Source organism: Patella vulgata, chromosome 4, assembly GCF_932274485.2.
Source record: "Patella vulgata chromosome 4, xgPatVulg1.2, whole genome shotgun sequence".
NCBI lineage: Eukaryota > Metazoa > Mollusca > Gastropoda > Patellidae > Patella > Patella vulgata.
Window position 1 is genome coordinate 14,363,185 of NC_065882.2, and position 19,299 is coordinate 14,382,483.

General features: G+C 37.5%; 2 protein-coding genes across 5 annotated transcripts in view; one reads left to right on the forward strand and one right to left on the reverse strand.

Moving 5' to 3' along the window:
• Window positions 1-4,912: 4,912 nt before the first annotated feature.
• On the reverse strand, window positions 4,913-15,342 carry LOC126818220 (peptidyl-prolyl cis-trans isomerase E). Of its 2 annotated transcripts, XM_050545502.2 has the most exons (12): window positions 15,268-15,342; window positions 13,420-13,518; window positions 11,381-11,424; window positions 10,375-10,401; window positions 9,919-10,000; window positions 9,047-9,171; window positions 8,381-8,504; window positions 7,780-7,859; window positions 6,987-7,092; window positions 6,221-6,296; window positions 5,668-5,734; window positions 4,914-5,310 (listed from the first exon to the last, which is right to left on the reverse strand). In XM_050545502.2, the coding sequence occupies exons 1-12, from the start codon at window positions 15,299-15,301 to the stop codon at window positions 5,242-5,244; spliced, it is 933 nt and encodes a 310-aa protein (XP_050401459.1). In that variant the 5' UTR covers window positions 15,302-15,342; the 3' UTR covers window positions 4,914-5,241. The 2 variants fall into 2 exon arrangements, with proteins under 2 accessions (XP_050401460.1, XP_050401459.1); XM_050545503.2 differs by lacking the exon at window positions 13,420-13,518 and having other exon boundaries at window positions 4,913-5,310; window positions 15,268-15,330.
• Window positions 15,343-16,425: 1,083 nt separating this feature from the next.
• Window positions 16,426-19,299, forward strand: part of LOC126818583 (structural maintenance of chromosomes protein 6) — a 30,659-nt gene continuing 27,785 nt past the window's right edge. The window contains exons 1-2 of one of the 3 annotated variants that reach the window (XM_050546051.1): window positions 16,426-16,471; window positions 19,006-19,170. In XM_050546051.1, coding sequence (XP_050402008.1) covers window positions 19,006-19,170 — 165 coding nt within the window. In that variant the 5' untranslated portion in view covers window positions 16,426-16,471. Of the gene's footprint in view, window positions 16,522-16,617; window positions 16,694-19,005; window positions 19,171-19,299 lie in introns of those variants that run through there. The other 2 variants (XM_050546052.1, XM_050546053.1) reach the window with 2 other exon arrangements.

Below are 19,299 nucleotides of genomic sequence, written 5' to 3' on the forward strand. Positions count from 1 at the left end.
AACATATGTTAGGTGGCGTTGGCCTACCGCTTCCGGTTTCGGTGTTACGGCCACAACCTGGGCAGCACCGGGTTATCCGCTAGTATATACTAAATTCAATACTATACCCATACTCATCTTCACTGTGGTACTAGATACAATACCATAGCCATACTACACGTGGGATTTTCACGTCCTACCTTTCTGAACGGCTAGATCTATTTGTTAAGGCCAACTCAATTTTCGTCAAGGTCGCTGAGATGTAAATATGGTTAGGGCAAGTGATTTTTGGCGAGATTGTAGGTTGGGGTTAGGGTAAGCAGTAGGGCTAGGTCCAGGATTAGGGTTGGGATTAGCGCTAGCCCTGTTTATACATCTCGTGACCTTTGACCAAACTTGAAGTTGTCCTTATCAATTAGATATAACCGGGATAATAAAGATGGTCATGTGCCATAAAGTGCTATGATGGGTTTATTTTGCCCGGACAGGGACGCTACGGTCTACTCTTATTTCGAATTGCAACTGTCGGGGGTTCTTTTGCGTATACTCTCATAATACACAGCATGAGGTGTGTCCGTCTTCAGTAGCCTGGTTGGTGCGAAAAAGTAGGACGTTAAACTCCATTTCATATCATTTTATTTCGAATGTTCATTTTCTGGCTGAAACCAATTGGAAAAGACGTGGGTCGCGTTCAATTCTAAACAGAATGGCGCGCCACTGCCTTGGTCAGTTTCCCAATTGTCTTTTTCATCCTGTAAGGGTTCTTTAGTCTTTGTTCTTTTATCAAAACGTTGTGAAGGAATAAAAATGAATAAACATGAATAAACCATGAATTATATTTTGTTGATTGGAGAGTCGCTGCCTTGTCAAAATATATTTTCAGCGTCAAAGGATTCAACCGGGTTTTCTTTCATCAATTGAATAATATTATTCGAATTCGTGATTTTAGTAAGATATATGTTTTCATCAACTACATATGTATACCACGGCACGTACATTGTATACATATCTATATATACACACACATGCACGTGTAAACATAAACACGCGCCCTCTAGTATATATTTATTAGTGTAACATATATACACCGTGAGAAATATTTGTACAACTTTTTTATAACGATTTTTCTAACCTTTATTTAACACTGAAACAGATGACAAATGAATGAATTGGTTCGTACTGAAAATCTCTAACATCAGCTTTTCAATACATGTTGGCCTTCCATCTTCTTCTTTTAATGGAGAAACCGTGGTGGTTCAGGGAGTAAGACTTTGGCCCGCTAACCTGGAATCCTGTGTTCGATCCCTGCGTTGGACAAGAAAGTTCGTCATGACTTTCCGGCGTGGTTTCCCCTTGTCAGTGACGCAGGACGGGGTGTCCGACCAGGACAGTTGTCGAGTCGTTCGGGTGGGACGTAAGAGAAACCTTGACAGTTCTATATAAGAGTAGGCCGTAGTGCCGCTGTCTGGGCAAAATTCCTCACAGCACACTGTATGGCGTATGTTCCGTCTTCATTAGCCCAGTCGGAGCAGAACAGTAGAACGTTAAACCCCATTTCATTTCTATGGAGATGCTCGATTCACAGTCCAAAACGTCCCGAATTGACAGAATTGCAATCGAGTAACGCGGAATTCAGTTCCGTCACAGTTCTGTCAGTCCCGATAACGGAGGTGGTGTGAGTAGAATCGTGACGTAATTAAAAGGTTTCGGCTGCATAGTTGGTTGAGATATTTACTTATTCAGTCGACGCATGTGTTGTAGCATAAATCCACCTTTTAACACAATTGTTACTATTTTGGGGATTGAAAGAATTCAATTCCGGAACGTTCAATCGAGTACCCCGGCGTGTATGTCTACTATTCAATTTCCAAATGTTCGCTTCCGAGCACCCCAACGTGTACACCATTGCCTGGGGGAGACTGGGACCGCCAGCAACCAACGTGTACACCACTGCCCGTAGGAGACTGGCACCGCCAGCAACCAACGTGTACACCACTGCCCAGGGAGGGAGGGGGAGACTGGGACCGCCAGCAATTAATAAATAATGGGACGACCTGGTTGGTGAAGGGCGTCCGGGGCAGGCAGGTTTTAGATTCCGTCCACCATTTAAATGTGGAGGTCGGGTTTGAAAGACTCCGAAGTTTGTTATCACCCACGTCCAGTTTCAAATCGAGACTTTCTTATAGTCCAGAGTATCCCAATCGGTAGACGGCAATTCTTTCTTTCAATCGAAAAAAAAGGGTTTCAACGATAATCGATTGAATGGAATCAAAAAAATGGGGTTTAACGTCTTATTAACACAATGCTCTGATTATTTTGAGACTAACATATGGTTTTTACGGTTATGAAGGGGAAAATTTGTCAAAAGGCATCTGATCAATTTGATAAAACGTAATCTAATCTTGTACACGTACTAAAATACTTTGAGCCACGTTTCGCTCGCTGAAGCATTCACAGAATTAGGTCCCAATTCCCCTCTACTGGTTGTATCATTAGACTTTAAAAATAGATCTAAAGTAATGGTTTCTGCCGTCGACAATCATATCAGTTACTGTATCTGTTGAAACTATTACACACTTGATATAAGGTTGGAGGTTTTTATTACTAAATAAACCCTAGTTGTAAATATATGTAAACATAGGAAATTATACTAATATTACATGTAAATATATAGTTGTACACAAGTAAATGTTATTGTCTCGATATAAATATACACAGGTCGCAATTCCGTGGAATAAAATTACTGCTTATTACTGAAAGACGTTTCCTATGGCAAGCCAAAGCGGAATTAATTGCAAGACCGTTTTTCTGTATGGAAAGAGAAAAAATCGAGTATATAATTTTTTCGTCTTGACATGTATTTTTTTGTCTTGACATGTGACAAATAATTTTGTTGAATTATTTGCGAAACAATCGTTTATTGTATTACAGACTGAATCTTTCTCATATGAGGTAAATTACAAGAAAAGTGTATAAATCAACGCATGACACTAACAGGCCACCGTATATATAGGATGCTGAAACATGCCAATACGTGTCTCCCCCCATGGATTAACCCAGGGTTTAGTGAAGTGGAACGGAATGAGACCACTGGGGGATACCGAGGATGAAAACAACCCTAACTTCTTTCAGAATGAAGTAATTTGACTGAAATTTTCAACATATTCCCTTTTCATTATCTATTTTTGAAATATTATGCATCTTTAAGCCTTGGGAAATTTGATATTTTAGTGACAAACGACAGTGGCGCGCCGTTACGCATTATGTAAGAATTAGATAATGAAATGAAATGAAATGGGGTTTAACGTCCTACTGTTCTGCTCCCAACCTGGGCTAATGAAGACGGGAAGAATTAGATAAACAGCTGTATATAATATTCTTGATAACGACTTGTGAAATCTTGTTGCTACGTGTCCAACCTCGTGGGTTTTATTCGGGTCCTCCGGTTTCCTCCCACTGCTAAAGACCCCTACGCGCAAGCGAATTATGTAAATAAAATTAAACCATATGTTAGTCCCGAAATGACCTAGTTTGTGTCGAGTGGACGTTAAACCCCATCTCTCTCTCTACGTCACAGTGTAATAAAACAATAATAATTGTTATTCGATAAAGTGTGTCATTTTATTATGTCCAAATTACATATTTTCATTTAAAGAATATAAAAGAACATTAATTCTATCTAGAAAGAGGGAATGTAATATATCTAGTTATAGAACTGTATAAATTAAGTGACATTAAAAATTATTTTATAAAAAGTACAGTGCATCCCATAATATTATTATGCATACGACCTGACATAACTCATTCAAATTACTTTATTCTGGGTGAAGTTATGAGTGTTGGAAGATGTAGCGTTGAATTTTTATTACCGTAGCAACGGTACTCGCTGGAGTATTCACAAGAGAGAGAGAGAGAGAGTTAAACGTCCACTTGACACAAACTAGGCCATTTTTGGGACCAACGTGGTTCAATATTATTTCAATAATTCGCTTGTACGTAAGGGTCTTTAGCTGTGGGAGGAACCTGGGGGATCAGAGAAAACCCACGAGGTTGAACAGACGACCTTACCCCCCCCCCCCCACTCCTGTAATTACTAGGGTGGGACATGCAAAGAAACAGTGGAAATCTGTATGATTACTATTGTAATGTTTAGTTATTGGTTTTATTTCACGGAAGCATCTCTTCTAAAGAGCAGCCCTGTTAGTTCTGCTTAAAGTTCTCTAAACCAATGTTTCCTAACATGGCACCTGCTGAAAAAAATGTCAATGAAACTGTATCAATCCACAAAAATCGACACTTTTGCTCTAGTTTAAGCATGATGCAAATAAGCATGTCCACAGGGCACCAAGGGAAAGTGGCAACCAAAAGTATATCCAGTGACCGATTTATCATGGTTCAAATAACACTGGGCCCACAATATTTATACACGTTTTCAGTCGTTGTTTGAATTTCAGAGGAGAGCAAATAAAAGCCCCCTCAATCAACAAATTGAAAAAAATCGCTCCCCTAAAAAAACTCTCCCAATTTCGTTAAGAAGAGTGATTTAGAAATTAAGGCGAGTGATTAGTTGTGTGTATGGGAAATTGTTCTAAGATCAATAACTGCATGTAATGGGGTCATTTCTGGTTTCACAAATGATAATAAACCCCCAATGACTTTGTAAAGGAGAGCGATTTTCAAATTTAAGGGGAGGGGAAAGAACCTCCCCTCGGTCGACATTCAGGTGAACAACAGGTGCTCGGGCTGATAAAGCCTTGTTTTTTAGGTCTATACAACTGACATTCAAATGAAAATGGGTCAGGATTTGGTAGTTTGAAGGAACGCGATGGGGTTTAACGTCCACTAAACTTGTATACAGTATAATTATGAAAAAAGATAGTAGAAAAATGAGTTTTATTTACAATATTTACATTTTATAATAAAACTTTCTACATAAACAGCTGCAGAGAGATTATTTTTCCTTTCAACACTATTTGTAAATATTTTCTGACATTGACATCTTGTTGTTGCCATCTTGTTTTTCTGAACATATTCACCGCCTTTTTTCCATTGACAAAATGGTCCCTAATATTTCTGTAACAATAAAATGTATCCACTTCAAGTTTGTTGATACAAACACAGAAATAGATAAAATATGTTATTTCAACATCTTCTTAACAATAACCGTGGGACACACTGTCATTCTTACAAAGTCCAAGAATTAAGCAATTCTTAACAATGTCTAGTTGACATAACAAGTTATTAAACATGACTGTATTTAATTTAGACTAATTCCCCACAATTAACAATGGATATTTTTTCTGTAGGAGTTCCTCCTTTTGTACCATATGACTGAAAAAAAACAAACAAAAAATATTAAATTATATACAATTAAAAAAAAAATAATTGACTGTCACTAGATAAAAGGATAAAAATAGAGATGGTCCGTACATCCACTTGTTTTTATTCATTCTATACTTAATAAAAACATGGTAATGCACAGACCTTTTGAACTGTCAGATATCCTCTCACAGTCTCATTATCAGTGAGCAGAAATCGGGCTGAGTATCTGTCATTGCTCTTTACTTCAGTCAGTTAAATAAAAGGATAACTCTTGTTTTCCATTTTTTGCGTCACTTCCATTTCTTTAAATCTTCATTACATATCTGTCGTAGCAATGATCTCTGTGTTAAAGTTATATTTACCTACCTCCATTTTTCTGACAACATCCATTCCTTCTATAACTTTACCAAACACAACATGTTTACCATCTAACCTAGTGGTAGATAAATACAGGATAAATCTCACGACATTCAGCACTTTCTAAATACCAGTATTTAGATTATATAACACACTTTAAAATCTGGATCATAATCACATAAAATAGCTAATGATCACACAAAATAGCTGATGATCACACAAAATAGCTGATGATCACATAAATTATACTGATCACATAATATAGCTGATGATCACACAAAATGGCTGATGATCACATAAAAGATACTGAACACACAAAATAGCTGATGATCACATAAAATGGCTGATGATCACATAAAATGGCTGATGATCACATGATCTACAGTATAGAGCAGTGTATCAACCAACCATCAATGAAATACCTCAAAGCTAAAACAGAATTCTCATTGATTTCAAATCAACAGAGAGTCATAGTAAAAATTAACAGAATGCCATAAAAATGACCATGCGTTTTCACCTGTAAAGGGCGCACTAGTAATAATGAAATATTGAAAGTATTTACCAGTCAGTTTTTTCTGTTGTAAGAAAGAATTGTGAACCGTTGGTATTTGGTCCTGAGTTAGCCATTGATAATATTCCTACAATTAAGAACGAAAATAATTACAACCCTGAATTTTCTTATTGGTAGACAGCAAAATTACTATAATAGGTTGATGAGTGTACAAAGTTTCGTAACCATACCTTGAGAGGTTCCTGAGATATGCTTCTTAATCCAAAAAGGGACAGATCCTTCCTGTTACTTTTTTTTATCGCGGAATAATAAACAAACTGGACATATGCAAATACAATACAGGCAGCACATAAAGGTATGCTACCAGACAATGAAACATACACCCATAGCAGCTTTCAATATAGCATCTCCAAGCTTGATGATGGGTTGCCAAGGCACACAACATACACACACGACAAGCACTCCATAAAGGTTCTTGCCCGTTTATTCTTCTTTTTAATGGGAGCATTTACAAGACACTAAAAACTGATCAAGGGCAACAACTCTTAATGTAATTATCAGCATAAATCAAACTTTGATTGGTTTTTGTTAATAGTGGAGTTGACAATCAACAGACTTCTTCATCTGTTAAACCGAAACACAGTATAAAAGTCAAGTCGATTGGATGAGTCTTCACCAATACATCATCATCAGTACTAGCAGCAGCACATCCCCATACATCCGGGAATTTCCCCTGCAGCCCACTGCATAGCGTGTACATCAAGCCCCCATTTCATTTCAGTCAAGATGGAGGAAATAATGATTAAAGGGAGCTAACCTGGTTCTGTATGTTTCAGTGTAAAATTCTCGTCTTCAAATTTATGACCATATATAGACTTTCCTCCTGTTCCATTACCTTTAGTAAAATCACCTCCCTGACACATCTAATTTACATATAGTTAAGGTCAAAGGTCAATGGAATAAAAATAATTATATAGGCTAGCTCCCGGATCCATTCAGTTAATTTGATATGTTCATTTGTTTGTGATTTTTGCGTATTGTGTCTTGTCTGTAGATTTGTTTTGTGTGAATTATTTATGGTGCAGCCCCCCTGCACTTACTATTAGGGTTTTATTACGTCGTCGCATTTCTACACACAGAGAAATATATACTCTTCAAACAAAGTAGGGGATATTGAAATGCAAATACCTATGCAGGTTGTCATATGATAAATAGTCATGGACACTTGACATGTTTTGGGAGTATATTCACAGATGAAGAACTTATCGCCCCAACAGAACCACTGAGCTGCACATGTGACACGCAATAGCGCCATATACGTGGGAGGGGTTCATTGTCAAATTTGACACTTCAAGGAAGGATTGATGAAAACTTCCGCGTGCTGGTTTATCTATCCATGTTTGCTTTCCTTTTGGTTCTTGCATAAGATTTACTGTTTAGAGTCAACCGACAAAAATGCAATGTTCTCTCTGTGTTATTAAGTCACGTTTCCTGTTGGCTCTAGATGGAATATCCTTTGGCACCAGCTAACAAATAACATTATACTCAGCATGATTATCCAGGCACCATGGTGATATTTTAGGTCAATGTTGATTTTATAACAAGGATACAAAAGATGGAATAATTCTGTGAAAACTTGAACCTTTGTAACCAAAACTCTTCTCGTGAGTACACAAACATCGGAAATTCTCTGTAAATAACATAAAACATTATTAACCTCCGGTCTGGTACAAACAAAGGGGAAATAATAACTAGCCTTTGCATACTTAACATCAGAATTCTCATGGACAACCATAGCATTATATTTCTCATGGACAACCATAGCATTATATTTCTCATGGACAACCATAGTATTAGATTTCTCATGGACAATCATAGTATTAGATTTCTCATGGGCAACCATAGTATTAGATTTCTCATGGACAACCATAGTATTAAATTTCTCATGGACCACCATAGTATTAGATTTCTCATGGACAACCACAGTATTCTGTAGTATTAGATTTCTCATGGACAACCACAGTTCATTCTCATGAACAACTGTAGTATTAGATTTCCTATGAACAACCTGATATTAGATTTCTCATGGACAACCATAGTATTAGATTTCTCATGGACAACCATAGTATTAGATTTCTTATGGATAACTGTTACATCAGCCAGGAGGACGAACATTTTGGTCCCCAAAAATCACGTGCAATGAATACAAACCTGCTGTTCTTGGGACAACATCCGCCCGTAATTCAATAATAATACGACCAAAATTCTTTTTACCAATCTTTATATCCATATAAACTTGTGGATTTCCACGAGATCTCTTGGCTGGTACCACAACCTGTGAAAAACATCATAAAGAACTGTGTTTAGGCATCAATACCGAAATTTCCCCATAGAGGGAGCAAAATGTTAAATACACTTAAGACAGTCAGCTATAAAATGTTCAGTTCAGCTGAGATGTTTTCAAATGTGTGTGAAAACTTCAAGGAGATACTAAGTCAACCAAGGGCCATAACTCTGAAAATAAATTAACAGATATGTAACTCTGCTATTATACAGCAGTGAAGCAATATTTAATCAAATATCTGAAAGTTGAAATCAAAAAAATTTAGAAAACAGAATTTTTATTGACTTCAACTCAGCAAAGTGCCATAATTCAGTAAAAAAGAGAATTACGAAATCTCACAAAACACATACTTAATCTGTAACTCTGCTATATGCATTAGTTTATCTACCTTCAATTGAATACCTCAAAGATTACAAAATGACAGACGGACAGACAGAGGGGTTGAGACGAAAGCTATAGCTAGCACCTGTAAGGGTCTTTAAGAAAGAGAAGCAAAGCTTAACTCAGATCCAATCAGATTGATTATAACATACCTGTTCTGTATCCGGAGCAGGACGTTTGGTACCTTGTTCCCCATCCCCATCTCCCCCTTCTCCATCATTCTCTTTATCTAACGTTTCCCCAGCATGTTTCTGTAACCATGTATCTTCAGACCAAACTGTCAGAAAAAATTAAAACATTTAAACCAACAGAGATAAAGAATGGCATCAGAAACACTGTGGATTAAATTAAGATGGTTGGTCAAGACCTGAAATGTCCAAGAAGCTACAATGACTCAGTGGGTAAGGCACTGGCTCACTAAACAGCATCTTCAATAGAAGGTTTGATCTCCCTTTAACTCTGTACATCTTACCAAGCCCTTCATAGCCTGCATATTTCGTCATTAATTTCGATTGGCTACTGATAGAAAATATCATCGGGAATACCAAGTCTTGCGCTTTCCAGCTAAAATGTATACCTGTGATAATCGACTTGCAAAGTTCAAAGTTCATTTAATGTCAAGGTTTCCATGGAAGTCGTCATGTTTAATTTGAGTGTGTTTGTGTCACGACCTCTGATTGGACAACGCAATTGTTCAAGTGTCTGCAGTAAAGAGGGATAACGTTCCGATAAGTTCAGGAATTTCAGATCAATCTAACAATGGCTAGATGTGGTAAAACTGGCAGTCATTGCTTCAGGAACATGACTAAACAGGAGATTGTTGGGTTGACCCCAGTGTTTGTCGAGGTGGTCCTGAGGAGCTTTCTCGGCAAACACAGTGATCCATCCAACCCAGGACCTCCTGTTTAGAGAGCCATACTCACCAACCCATCTACTACTACTAAAAAGTCCACAAGTCTGTGAAAATTTTAACTCTGAGTCACTTCTATAATGGTCATTTTCAGATTTATAAATTCTATTATACCTGCTCTTGAGGCCCCTTCCTTTATTCTCATTGGTTTGGCCAAATTAACCCGTATAGTTTTACCAAATAATTCAGATTCATTCTAAAAAAACACAAAAGAAACAGCCAAATAAATAATTTTAACAGAAGAAGAATAATTGTCTAAAAATATTTTGTCTGATTTTTAAAAGCATCAAATTGCAAGGCAGACATCATTAGGAGATGACAATGGCCACTGTTAGTTGCAAATAACTTTTACCTCTAAAGCATTCACAAAATGTTCCAAACTGACTAAGGGCAATAACTATGTGAGTAATTATATAGCATATCATGAAAAATCAATAAGCTTCTTCCCCTCATAAATTGTGTACCACCAACAGACAGGTGAAGGTATGGTGAAGGTATATACAGGGGTGATGATCTTTATATCTGACCTCATTTTAATTTAGGTTTATAAAAACTGAATCCATATCTTACCATATTATCAATAGCAGCCGCTGCATCCTGTAAAATATTAAACATGTAAATAAAACAACTCAAAGTTCATTAATAGGGTATTTTGTTAACTCAATTTGTATTCAATTAGGAACTGATTTTTGTGCTTTCCATTATATTGGGTCATATACCTCATTTTAATTTTTTACCCCTTAAATGAGCTATTAAATCGCTAATATTTTGGATCTAGAAATTGACACAAAAAGGTCGCAACGCATATAATAATGTAATGTGAATGTATATAAACTGATTTACATTCAATCGTTTCGGTTTTTACTGCAATTTCTAATTAGTTATGTTCGGCGAAATATGCCAGAAGTCTCAATCGAAAGGCAATCTCTAGCATCTGGTTATTCCACTCTATACTGATAGTATTTATTGTGCATGCTCTCCAGATAAGAATGTGGCATTGCCGTTGGACATGACTTGTGGAATATATCTAGCCTCTTTCTCCGAGTCCCTTCTTAAAAATGGCGCTGAAATGCACCATGGTACACGATTCGTGTACCAACGCTAACATGTTTATTTTGTCTTAATTAATGGATATCAGAAGCCCATCTTTTCCACGTAAGATCACAACATCAATGTTGATTTAAATTGACAAATAATTCGTGTTTTCAATGTCGAAGATTTTGGATGATAATGAGTTAGAGACTTAGCTACTTTAAATATGCCGTAGTCCATCATGATTGTCTCCCTTTATCCCTCAGCTCCAACTTATGCTACCCAAAGAGCAATAGTTTTGTGCAATTGAAGATGTACATCTTCCTACAGGTAACCATTTGCAGCTGTGTGGAATGGAATGCAGGGATGAAGTATCTTATTCAAGGACAGAAAAACTTGAACTGAGCCTTGAACATGCAATTGTTTTGTAAAAGAAATCCTGCTCTCTAACCATTGTGCCAAATCCCTCCCTAACAGTTAAATGTAAAAACACTGTAAATGTTTTGCTATTTTCTTTAACATTCGAACATTAGCTACAACTTACCTCCGCCACTTCAAATTCCACAAAAGCAAATCCCCTGTGTTTTTCTGAAATGAAAAATGTTATTTCTATGAAATCTCAAACATTTACGTCTAATTTCCTTTGAAATAGTTGATATTACGTACATCCAAACACATCTCATTATCAACTCATACACACAGCCAGGTTAGATCGCCCTTAATAACTATCGATCCTACACAGAACAAAATGTGATGGAGCCAAAAGAAAAGGTAGGTTGCCAGGCAACGAAACATACCCCCACAGCAGCTATATCGTCCGGGCTTCTTCGTCTCATGACCTTAAACACTGTGTATAAATTTAAAGTCAATCGGATATTAACTTTAACCTCTAGAGCGTCCACAAGATTTTCAAAGTGATCAAGGGCCATAACTCTGGCAGTATTTATTGGAAATCACTGAAAATCAATAGGCTTCTGTATCTCATGACCTTAAACACAGTGTATAAATTTGAAGTCAATCGGATATTAACTTTCACCTCTAGAGCGTCCACAAGATTTTTTGAAGTGATCAAGGCCCATAACTCTGGCATTAATTATCGGAAATCGGTGAAAATCAATAGTCTTCTTTGTCTCATGACCTTAAACACTGTGTATAAATATGAAGTCAATTGGATATTAACTTTGATCTCTAGAGTGTCCACAAGATTTTTTGAAGTGATCAAGGGCCATAACTCTGGCAGTAATTATCGGAAATCTCTGAAAATCAATAGGCTTCTTCGTGTCATGACCTTAAACACTGTGTATAAATTTAAAGTCAATCGGATATTAACTTTAGCCTCTAGAGCGTCCACAAGCCGGACCGACTGACGACAATATACAACCACATTTTAATGTGGGTGTATAAAAACGGGCTTTCTTAAATACACAGTATGCAAGAGCTAAATCTGTCTATTGCAGGTCTTTCTTTAGGCCTGAAATGTTATCTAAATTATTAATTAGACATTAATTACCTTATCCAGATCATAATCAACTCTCGGTTCATAGTGGATCAATTTGACTGAAATTTTCAGCAAATTGCCTTTACATTATCTAGTTTTTAATTATTCTAGTGAGAGCTGCCAGTTCTTTATCTAATCTCCAATAATGTATCTTTCAATGGAGGGGGTAATGACACATTTTGTATCATGGGTTTAGAGTTTTTGTGCACCCTTCCGTTTTTTGTGCCCCCTCTCAAAAGGCAAAAATCATGTGGTTTTCAACATTATTGGCAAATTCTCATCTTCATTACTTCATAATCATATTGCTTAGTCATTGTCAAACATACACATATACCATAGCTCAGATATACTATATGTACAAATCAACTCTAGCCTGTTCCGACACATGTACCATGGCTTAGATATACCACATGTACAAATCAACTCTAGCCTGTTCCGACACAACCCAAAATATCTCGGACAGCGACTTTAAATGGAATTTTACAGCACTGCCAACTGTAGCATAAACCACAGCTAGATCTATTTCTTATCGGGGGGTGGAGGGGTGGATGGCCGACTGGTTAGCACGTGCGCGCTGTATCATAAGGTCTGTCATTGAGTCAACTGGCGTGGTTTCGATTCCCCGGTTGTACGTGACAAGGAGTAGGGTCATCTGTCCAACCTCGTGGGATTTCTCCAGGTCCTCCGGTTTCCTCCCACTGCTGAAGACCCCTACGCACAAGCGAATTATTGAAATAAAGTTAAACCATATGTTAGTCCCGAAATGACCTAGTTTGTGTCAAGTGGACATTAAACCCCATTTCTCGCTCTCTCTAATTCTTATCTTAAGGCCAACTCAAGATTTCTTCAAAGTCACTGAGACTAGGGCATGTGATTGTTAGAGTGATTGTAAGTTGTTAGGGCAAGAGTTTGGGCTAGGTCCAGGGTTAGGGTTGGGATAAGGACTAGCCCTGTGTACATCTTGTGACCTTTGACCAAACTTGTAAGTTAGTCTTATGAAATAAATCTAACCCATAAACTACCATCATTCATACCATCGATCGATCCTAATGCCAATGGTTTAATCTGGTGATATGATGTTTTACCTGTTTCATAGTCAAGCGGTATATTTATATCTATAATGTCACCAAATGGTATAAAAGCAGCATGTAATATTTTATCATCGACTTCTTCAGCAATTCCTCCTACAATATCAATCACAACATGAGATTAGAAGATAAATCTATCACTAGAATGAAAGGAATAAAATGGGTCTTTAATCACCTTTATTTTATTTTAGTTACACAGGGGTGATGGGGTGGGTAGAGAACAAGAGAGAGGGAGAGAAAGAGAGATGTGAGTATTTCTATTTTATTTTTCTTACACTGAGGGGGCGGGGGGAGAGAGAGAGAGAGGAGGTAACCAGACAAAACCGAGAAACCTAGCTATCCCTATGACATAAATAAGCTTGGGATTGAAACCACGCCACTTGACTCAATGACAGACCTTAAAAATATCTTTGTTTCGCCTAACGCGACCGACTAACTAAAACCACCCCCGACTCAAATTATTTTATTGCACTTTTCCGCGATCTTTTTATTTTATTTTGTGTGTCAACCTGAAATATATCACGAGAGTTATTTCCCTTTACTATGGCTATGGTTTGATTCATTATTGAAACTGGTTGATCAAGACGAAAGCGTCATAGGTGTCGCTTCTCAACAAAATGGTTGCAGACGAAAGCACCTCCATTCCCATGAAATGATTCTGCCTCTATGTCTGTGGGGCGTCGTTTTAACCATGACGACGATATTTTCAATATCCGTTTTCGAGAAAAATGAAGGCACAACCCGCACGATTGTTAAAAACGTGTTGAGGGAGTTTCAAACGTGAGTTTGTCGCAATTTGTGTGCGAGTCGTGCATCAAGAAAAATCCCGATGTCATTGATTTGTTTGCCAATAAAATAAGACGAATGTTTGCACCCGGAAAATTATCAAGCTGTCAAATTAGGTCTTAAAAAAAAAATCTGAAAAAAACCCGACCTACCGACCCTTCTCCTCGATTGTGGGTCGGGTTTGGTGAAACAAAGATATTTTTAAGGTCAGCCTTATGATCTAACCTACTTGAGTGGCCATGACCTAGTGCTGAGTGCACATATATGTTATCTTTCCATGTCTTCCATTTTGAACATATGATGATGTTTGAATAAAAATCATATGTTCGGCGATAAGAAAATTGAAATAACGATAACCAATTGGTGTTGCAGTAGATGACGGTTTGAGAGAGAGAGAGAGAAATGGGGTTTAACGTCCACTCAACACAAACTAGGTCATTTCGGGACTAACATATGGTTTAATTTTATTTCAATAATTCGCTTGCGCGTAGGGGTCTTTAGCAGTGGGAGAAAACCGGAGGACCCGGAGAAAACCCACGAGGTTGGAAGATGACGGTTTGATTCACGATACCTATTGCCATATAGAATTACGTAACTCAAAAACTCAAGGTTGACATAGAATCCATAGATCCTTTTTATTTAGAGTTTACATTAAGGATAAGATGTCAATTAATGGAACTTAGAAGTCACTCTAACCATGAATGCCAAAAACTTGTGTCGAGACAAAGGCCTGAAAGGGGATAGGCCTACATTTTCAAACAATTCCTGTACAAAATTATGGGGGCTAAGTATCTTCAGGAAACAAATATCCCTAGTTCCCACACGAACAACTAGATCTATACATTATACCCCAGTCTGCGTAAACGAAACGGTGTGAATAAGTTTTCCAATGTTGACAAAAATATCTCGACTCAAATGAAACTAATCAAATTGAAGTTAAAAGCAATCCATGGACAATAGTTGAGGAAATATTATCACACTACAATTAAAGATGAAATCACTTGTTTTATTTTGTGGAATCAGGATATTCATATAAATAATATTAATTAAAACACTAACCGACGTAAACAATGCGTTTATTTGTGGCAGTCATGCTTGTTTTTCTCTACCGGAAGTTTTCATTTTGAACGGAATTACTAATATGATGGAACGAGTGGAGATGAAGTGAAACGAAATTATATTTTGAATATTGTTTTACTATTCAAATTCGTTTCAAAATGATATTTTATTAAATAAAATGTATTTCTATGTAATTGAACTGATCAGATATTTTTTAAAACAAAGACAGCGCCAAAAAAGCGGTGTGGGTAAATATTGCCCAAATTTCTACTTTCGTTTTAGTAGATTTATCCTTGTTTGTCAAGACAGAAATTGGATAACCAATTCGTCCTTTCATAATCTGGTATAACGAGACATGTTGCCAATGATTTACATTTTAGTGCGGCATGTAGTAACCAGTCTTTCACAGTTGCAATTTTTCAAGATACATTATTTTTAATAAAAACTTAAGATAAATAAAATTTGAAGTGATTACAGAATTGTCCTACCCTTCTGAGGTAACCAAGATGTTCACACACATGTAACCTGTCTGAGTAGTGAGTGGACCAATTTTAATTTAAGATCTTCTTCAAAATTTTTAAACCAGCGAGATATCTACTGAAATTCAAGTTCATAGATCAAGCAGTAGGCCTACGTCAATGGTGCGATTGATTCTTGCCAGGCACCCGACAAGCGTGTGAAATGTAAGGAAAGACAACCCTGCTTGCGAGAATTTTGGTGATATTTCAAAATATGGTGGGTTTTTTTAGATGACTTGTTTGAATTTTTTTTCGAATTATTCTAGGATTATTTATCACAATCTTCGTTCCTCGCAAAGAGTCCCGGTGGCTTGGTGCGTAAGATGTTGGCTCGATAACAGGAGGTCCCTTGCTCGATCCCTGTTGGACGAGAAAGTTCATCAGATTTTACAACGGGGTTCTTCCCTGTCAGTGGTGCAGGACTGAGGGCCTGGCAAGGGACAACGTTTAATCGTCTGGGCAAAAATACCCCCATAGCACACTTTATAGCGTATGCCCATCTTCATTAGCCCACTCGGAGCAGAACAATAGGAACTTTAATCCCATTTCATTTCTTTCCTCGCAAAATGGGCGAAATATCTCTGTACGATTTAGGCGAGATGGTATTACCAGTAGTGTCTGGTAATTCAAGACTAAAACATTTTGGGAAATTCCAACTTTGTTTCTCTTTCCCGCCACTTTTCAAGGTAATTCTCAACGCAACGAAAGGAATAATTGAAAAAAGTTGAAGATATTCGTATGTTAATATTAATTCTTAAATTTACCAGAATTTTTAAATGTTGATAACGTAGCTCGCTCTATCTAATATTAGGGAATTTGTTGTCGTGTCCGTAGCCGATTAGTCGACTGACTATGAGTAGATCTACATGACATCTAAAAATAAATCATGTTTATTTTAGTATTACTATGTACGTAGCCATAGGCATAGAATAGTTCTTTGATTATAGTTTATACTTTCATATAATCATTTCGACAGTGTTTTTTTTACTGCTGAAAGTGCCTTTTCTCAGACCCAAATATGTCCGTTCCCAACCCGTTGCAGGGATCCCAAATGACTCAAACCATCAACTCAACACACCAGTCTGGTCTAATTAATGCTTCCACTTTCAAACGAATTCTTGTTGTTTAGCTGACGGTGCCCTAATTCTATATAGAGTGACTATAGACAGAAATCAATGATAGCATCGGCGGCGTATACTACTATACACTCATGCCCATCACCGACGCGCATTAGTGCAACTTGATGTAGCATTGTTTCATGTGTGGACAGTACAAGTTGCAAGGCTTAAATAGTGAAGTGGCTAGGGAATAGATTCGTCTTTTTTCCCATCATAATGCCTTGCTCGCCTTGACAATTTTCGAGTTTTGCTCAATTTTAAGGCTCTTTTTCAAAGATTTCCGAACGTTTACTTAGACGAAAATATCAGCCAAATAGCTCTTGGAATGGCTACAGATGTAGGAAATGACGGGATAATTTTCTTGGGCCCCCCCCCTCTCAGCGGTGTGCCGCGTCTCCGCGGTCAGTGCCCTCATTTTGCGGTGCCCCCCCTTTTCAAAATAGTGTGGGTTGGGAGTTGGAGGGGGCAGAGAGATTGTATTCACCCCCCCCCCCCCTCAATCCACAATGTCCACTCCATGGACGAATCACACATTTTAAGTTGCCTGTCGGTGTAGGCCTGAAACGGATACGTCATAAATAATACCACCTTTAGAAATTTATGCAGATTATTGTTTTCTACATGGAACAGTCATTATAAATGCATTTTTCCGGCGTGGTTCCCCCTTGTCAGTGATGCAGGGCGGAGGGCCTGACAAGGACAGCTGTCTAGTCATTCGGATGGGACGAAAAACCGAGGTCACATGTACTTATTGGTGTACACATAAAAGACCCCTTGACAGTTGGAATTCGATATAAGTAGTAAGCCGTAGTGCCGCTGTCCGGGCAAAATTTCCCTCATAGCACACTGTATGGCGTTTGCCCGTCTTCATTAGCCCCGTTCGGAGCAGAACAGTAGGACGCTAAACCCCATTTCATTTCATTTGCATTATGTAAGACGTAAATCGGCTGTTTGTAGGTCATTATTTTGGTTTCAAAGGTTATATATACTATTATTTACACATACATGTATATTAACATGGCAAGCCCATAATTAACTCTCTAGGTTACTTAGATAACAAATCTTATCTCTCAACCCTCTGTGTTTCGAGATAAGAGGTGGTGCTATTAACTCCAATGTAGCACATGCAGGAGCGATTTGCACCCGTCATTTGTAAACAAAATTAAAAATATTTTTAATCAAAACAACGATTGATTATTGTTATTTATATTATTTCTGCCACACCCAACTACAATTTAGCATATAATCCTACCTGAAAGAGGTACAAATCGTTGTTTTTAAAATCGAGCCGTTACTAAGACCGCCATCTTTTTAAACGATATGCTGTCATCATGAAGGCGTTGGCTAAATATAAGGCTTTTATAACAGCCAATCAAAAGGGCAATCTAAAGCACTGTAACGACGAATAGGTTTCGATGGCGTTAAATGTCCGACACAAAAATGCTTCATTAATTTAAACATGAATATTTGGAGTTAGGCAGTAGTTGTGCCACTACATTGGCCTCTGTAAGTTTAATTAATCATAATAGTATAAACTTATCTTATTTTAAAGATGTTACATGCATTAAGAAAGAAATTAAGTTTGCCACTTGAAACCAAAGGCATCCAATCGTAGCTAAAAACAAACACATCAGACGACATCAGTATATCTCAACGGTTTTAGCTATGTTCTCGTAGCTATAGGTTACTGAGCAGAACAGTAGGACGTTAAACCCCATTTCATTTCATTTCATAAATGTATATACAGTAAATAACTACAGTATATCTTGAAAATCCAGATTTCCAAACGGGCAAGGGAGCCACGGTGGCTCAGTAAATAGATGCTGACTCGGTATCCTAGAGGTCTCGTGTTTGCTCCTGTTATTTGCTGAAAAAGTTCTTTGGATTTTCCTTTGTGGTTTCCTCTTGTCAGCTGTGCAGGTGATGTAACCGACGTTATTTAATGTTATTTTCAGGTCGAGATATGCTCCACAAATCACCCTTAACACTCGATTTAACCAAATTTCCTCGAAGGAGGATTCATCCAGGCCCCCCTCTAATCAAAACTCCTGTTTCTGCCCCTGTGTTCGTGTGATTTTATTATAAATTTTGTTTGATTACAGATGTCTAAAAGAAAGTCAAAGGATGACGCAGATGTGTCATCCTCCAAGAAGAGGAAGTCAGCAAGACGGCTTGTTAGTGATGAGGAAGAAGAAAATGGTGATGACAGCATTAGCGATAATAGTGACATGAATAACTCACAAAATCCTGATTTTCAACCTCAAACAGTTAGTTCATTAATTATCTTCTATATAAATAAAATCAAAGATGAGTTCTCCCATCACAGTTTCTTGTCGCGATCCACCCCCACATATGTGGTATCAAATTAACCAGCATGACCCAGGGAATGTTTTAGG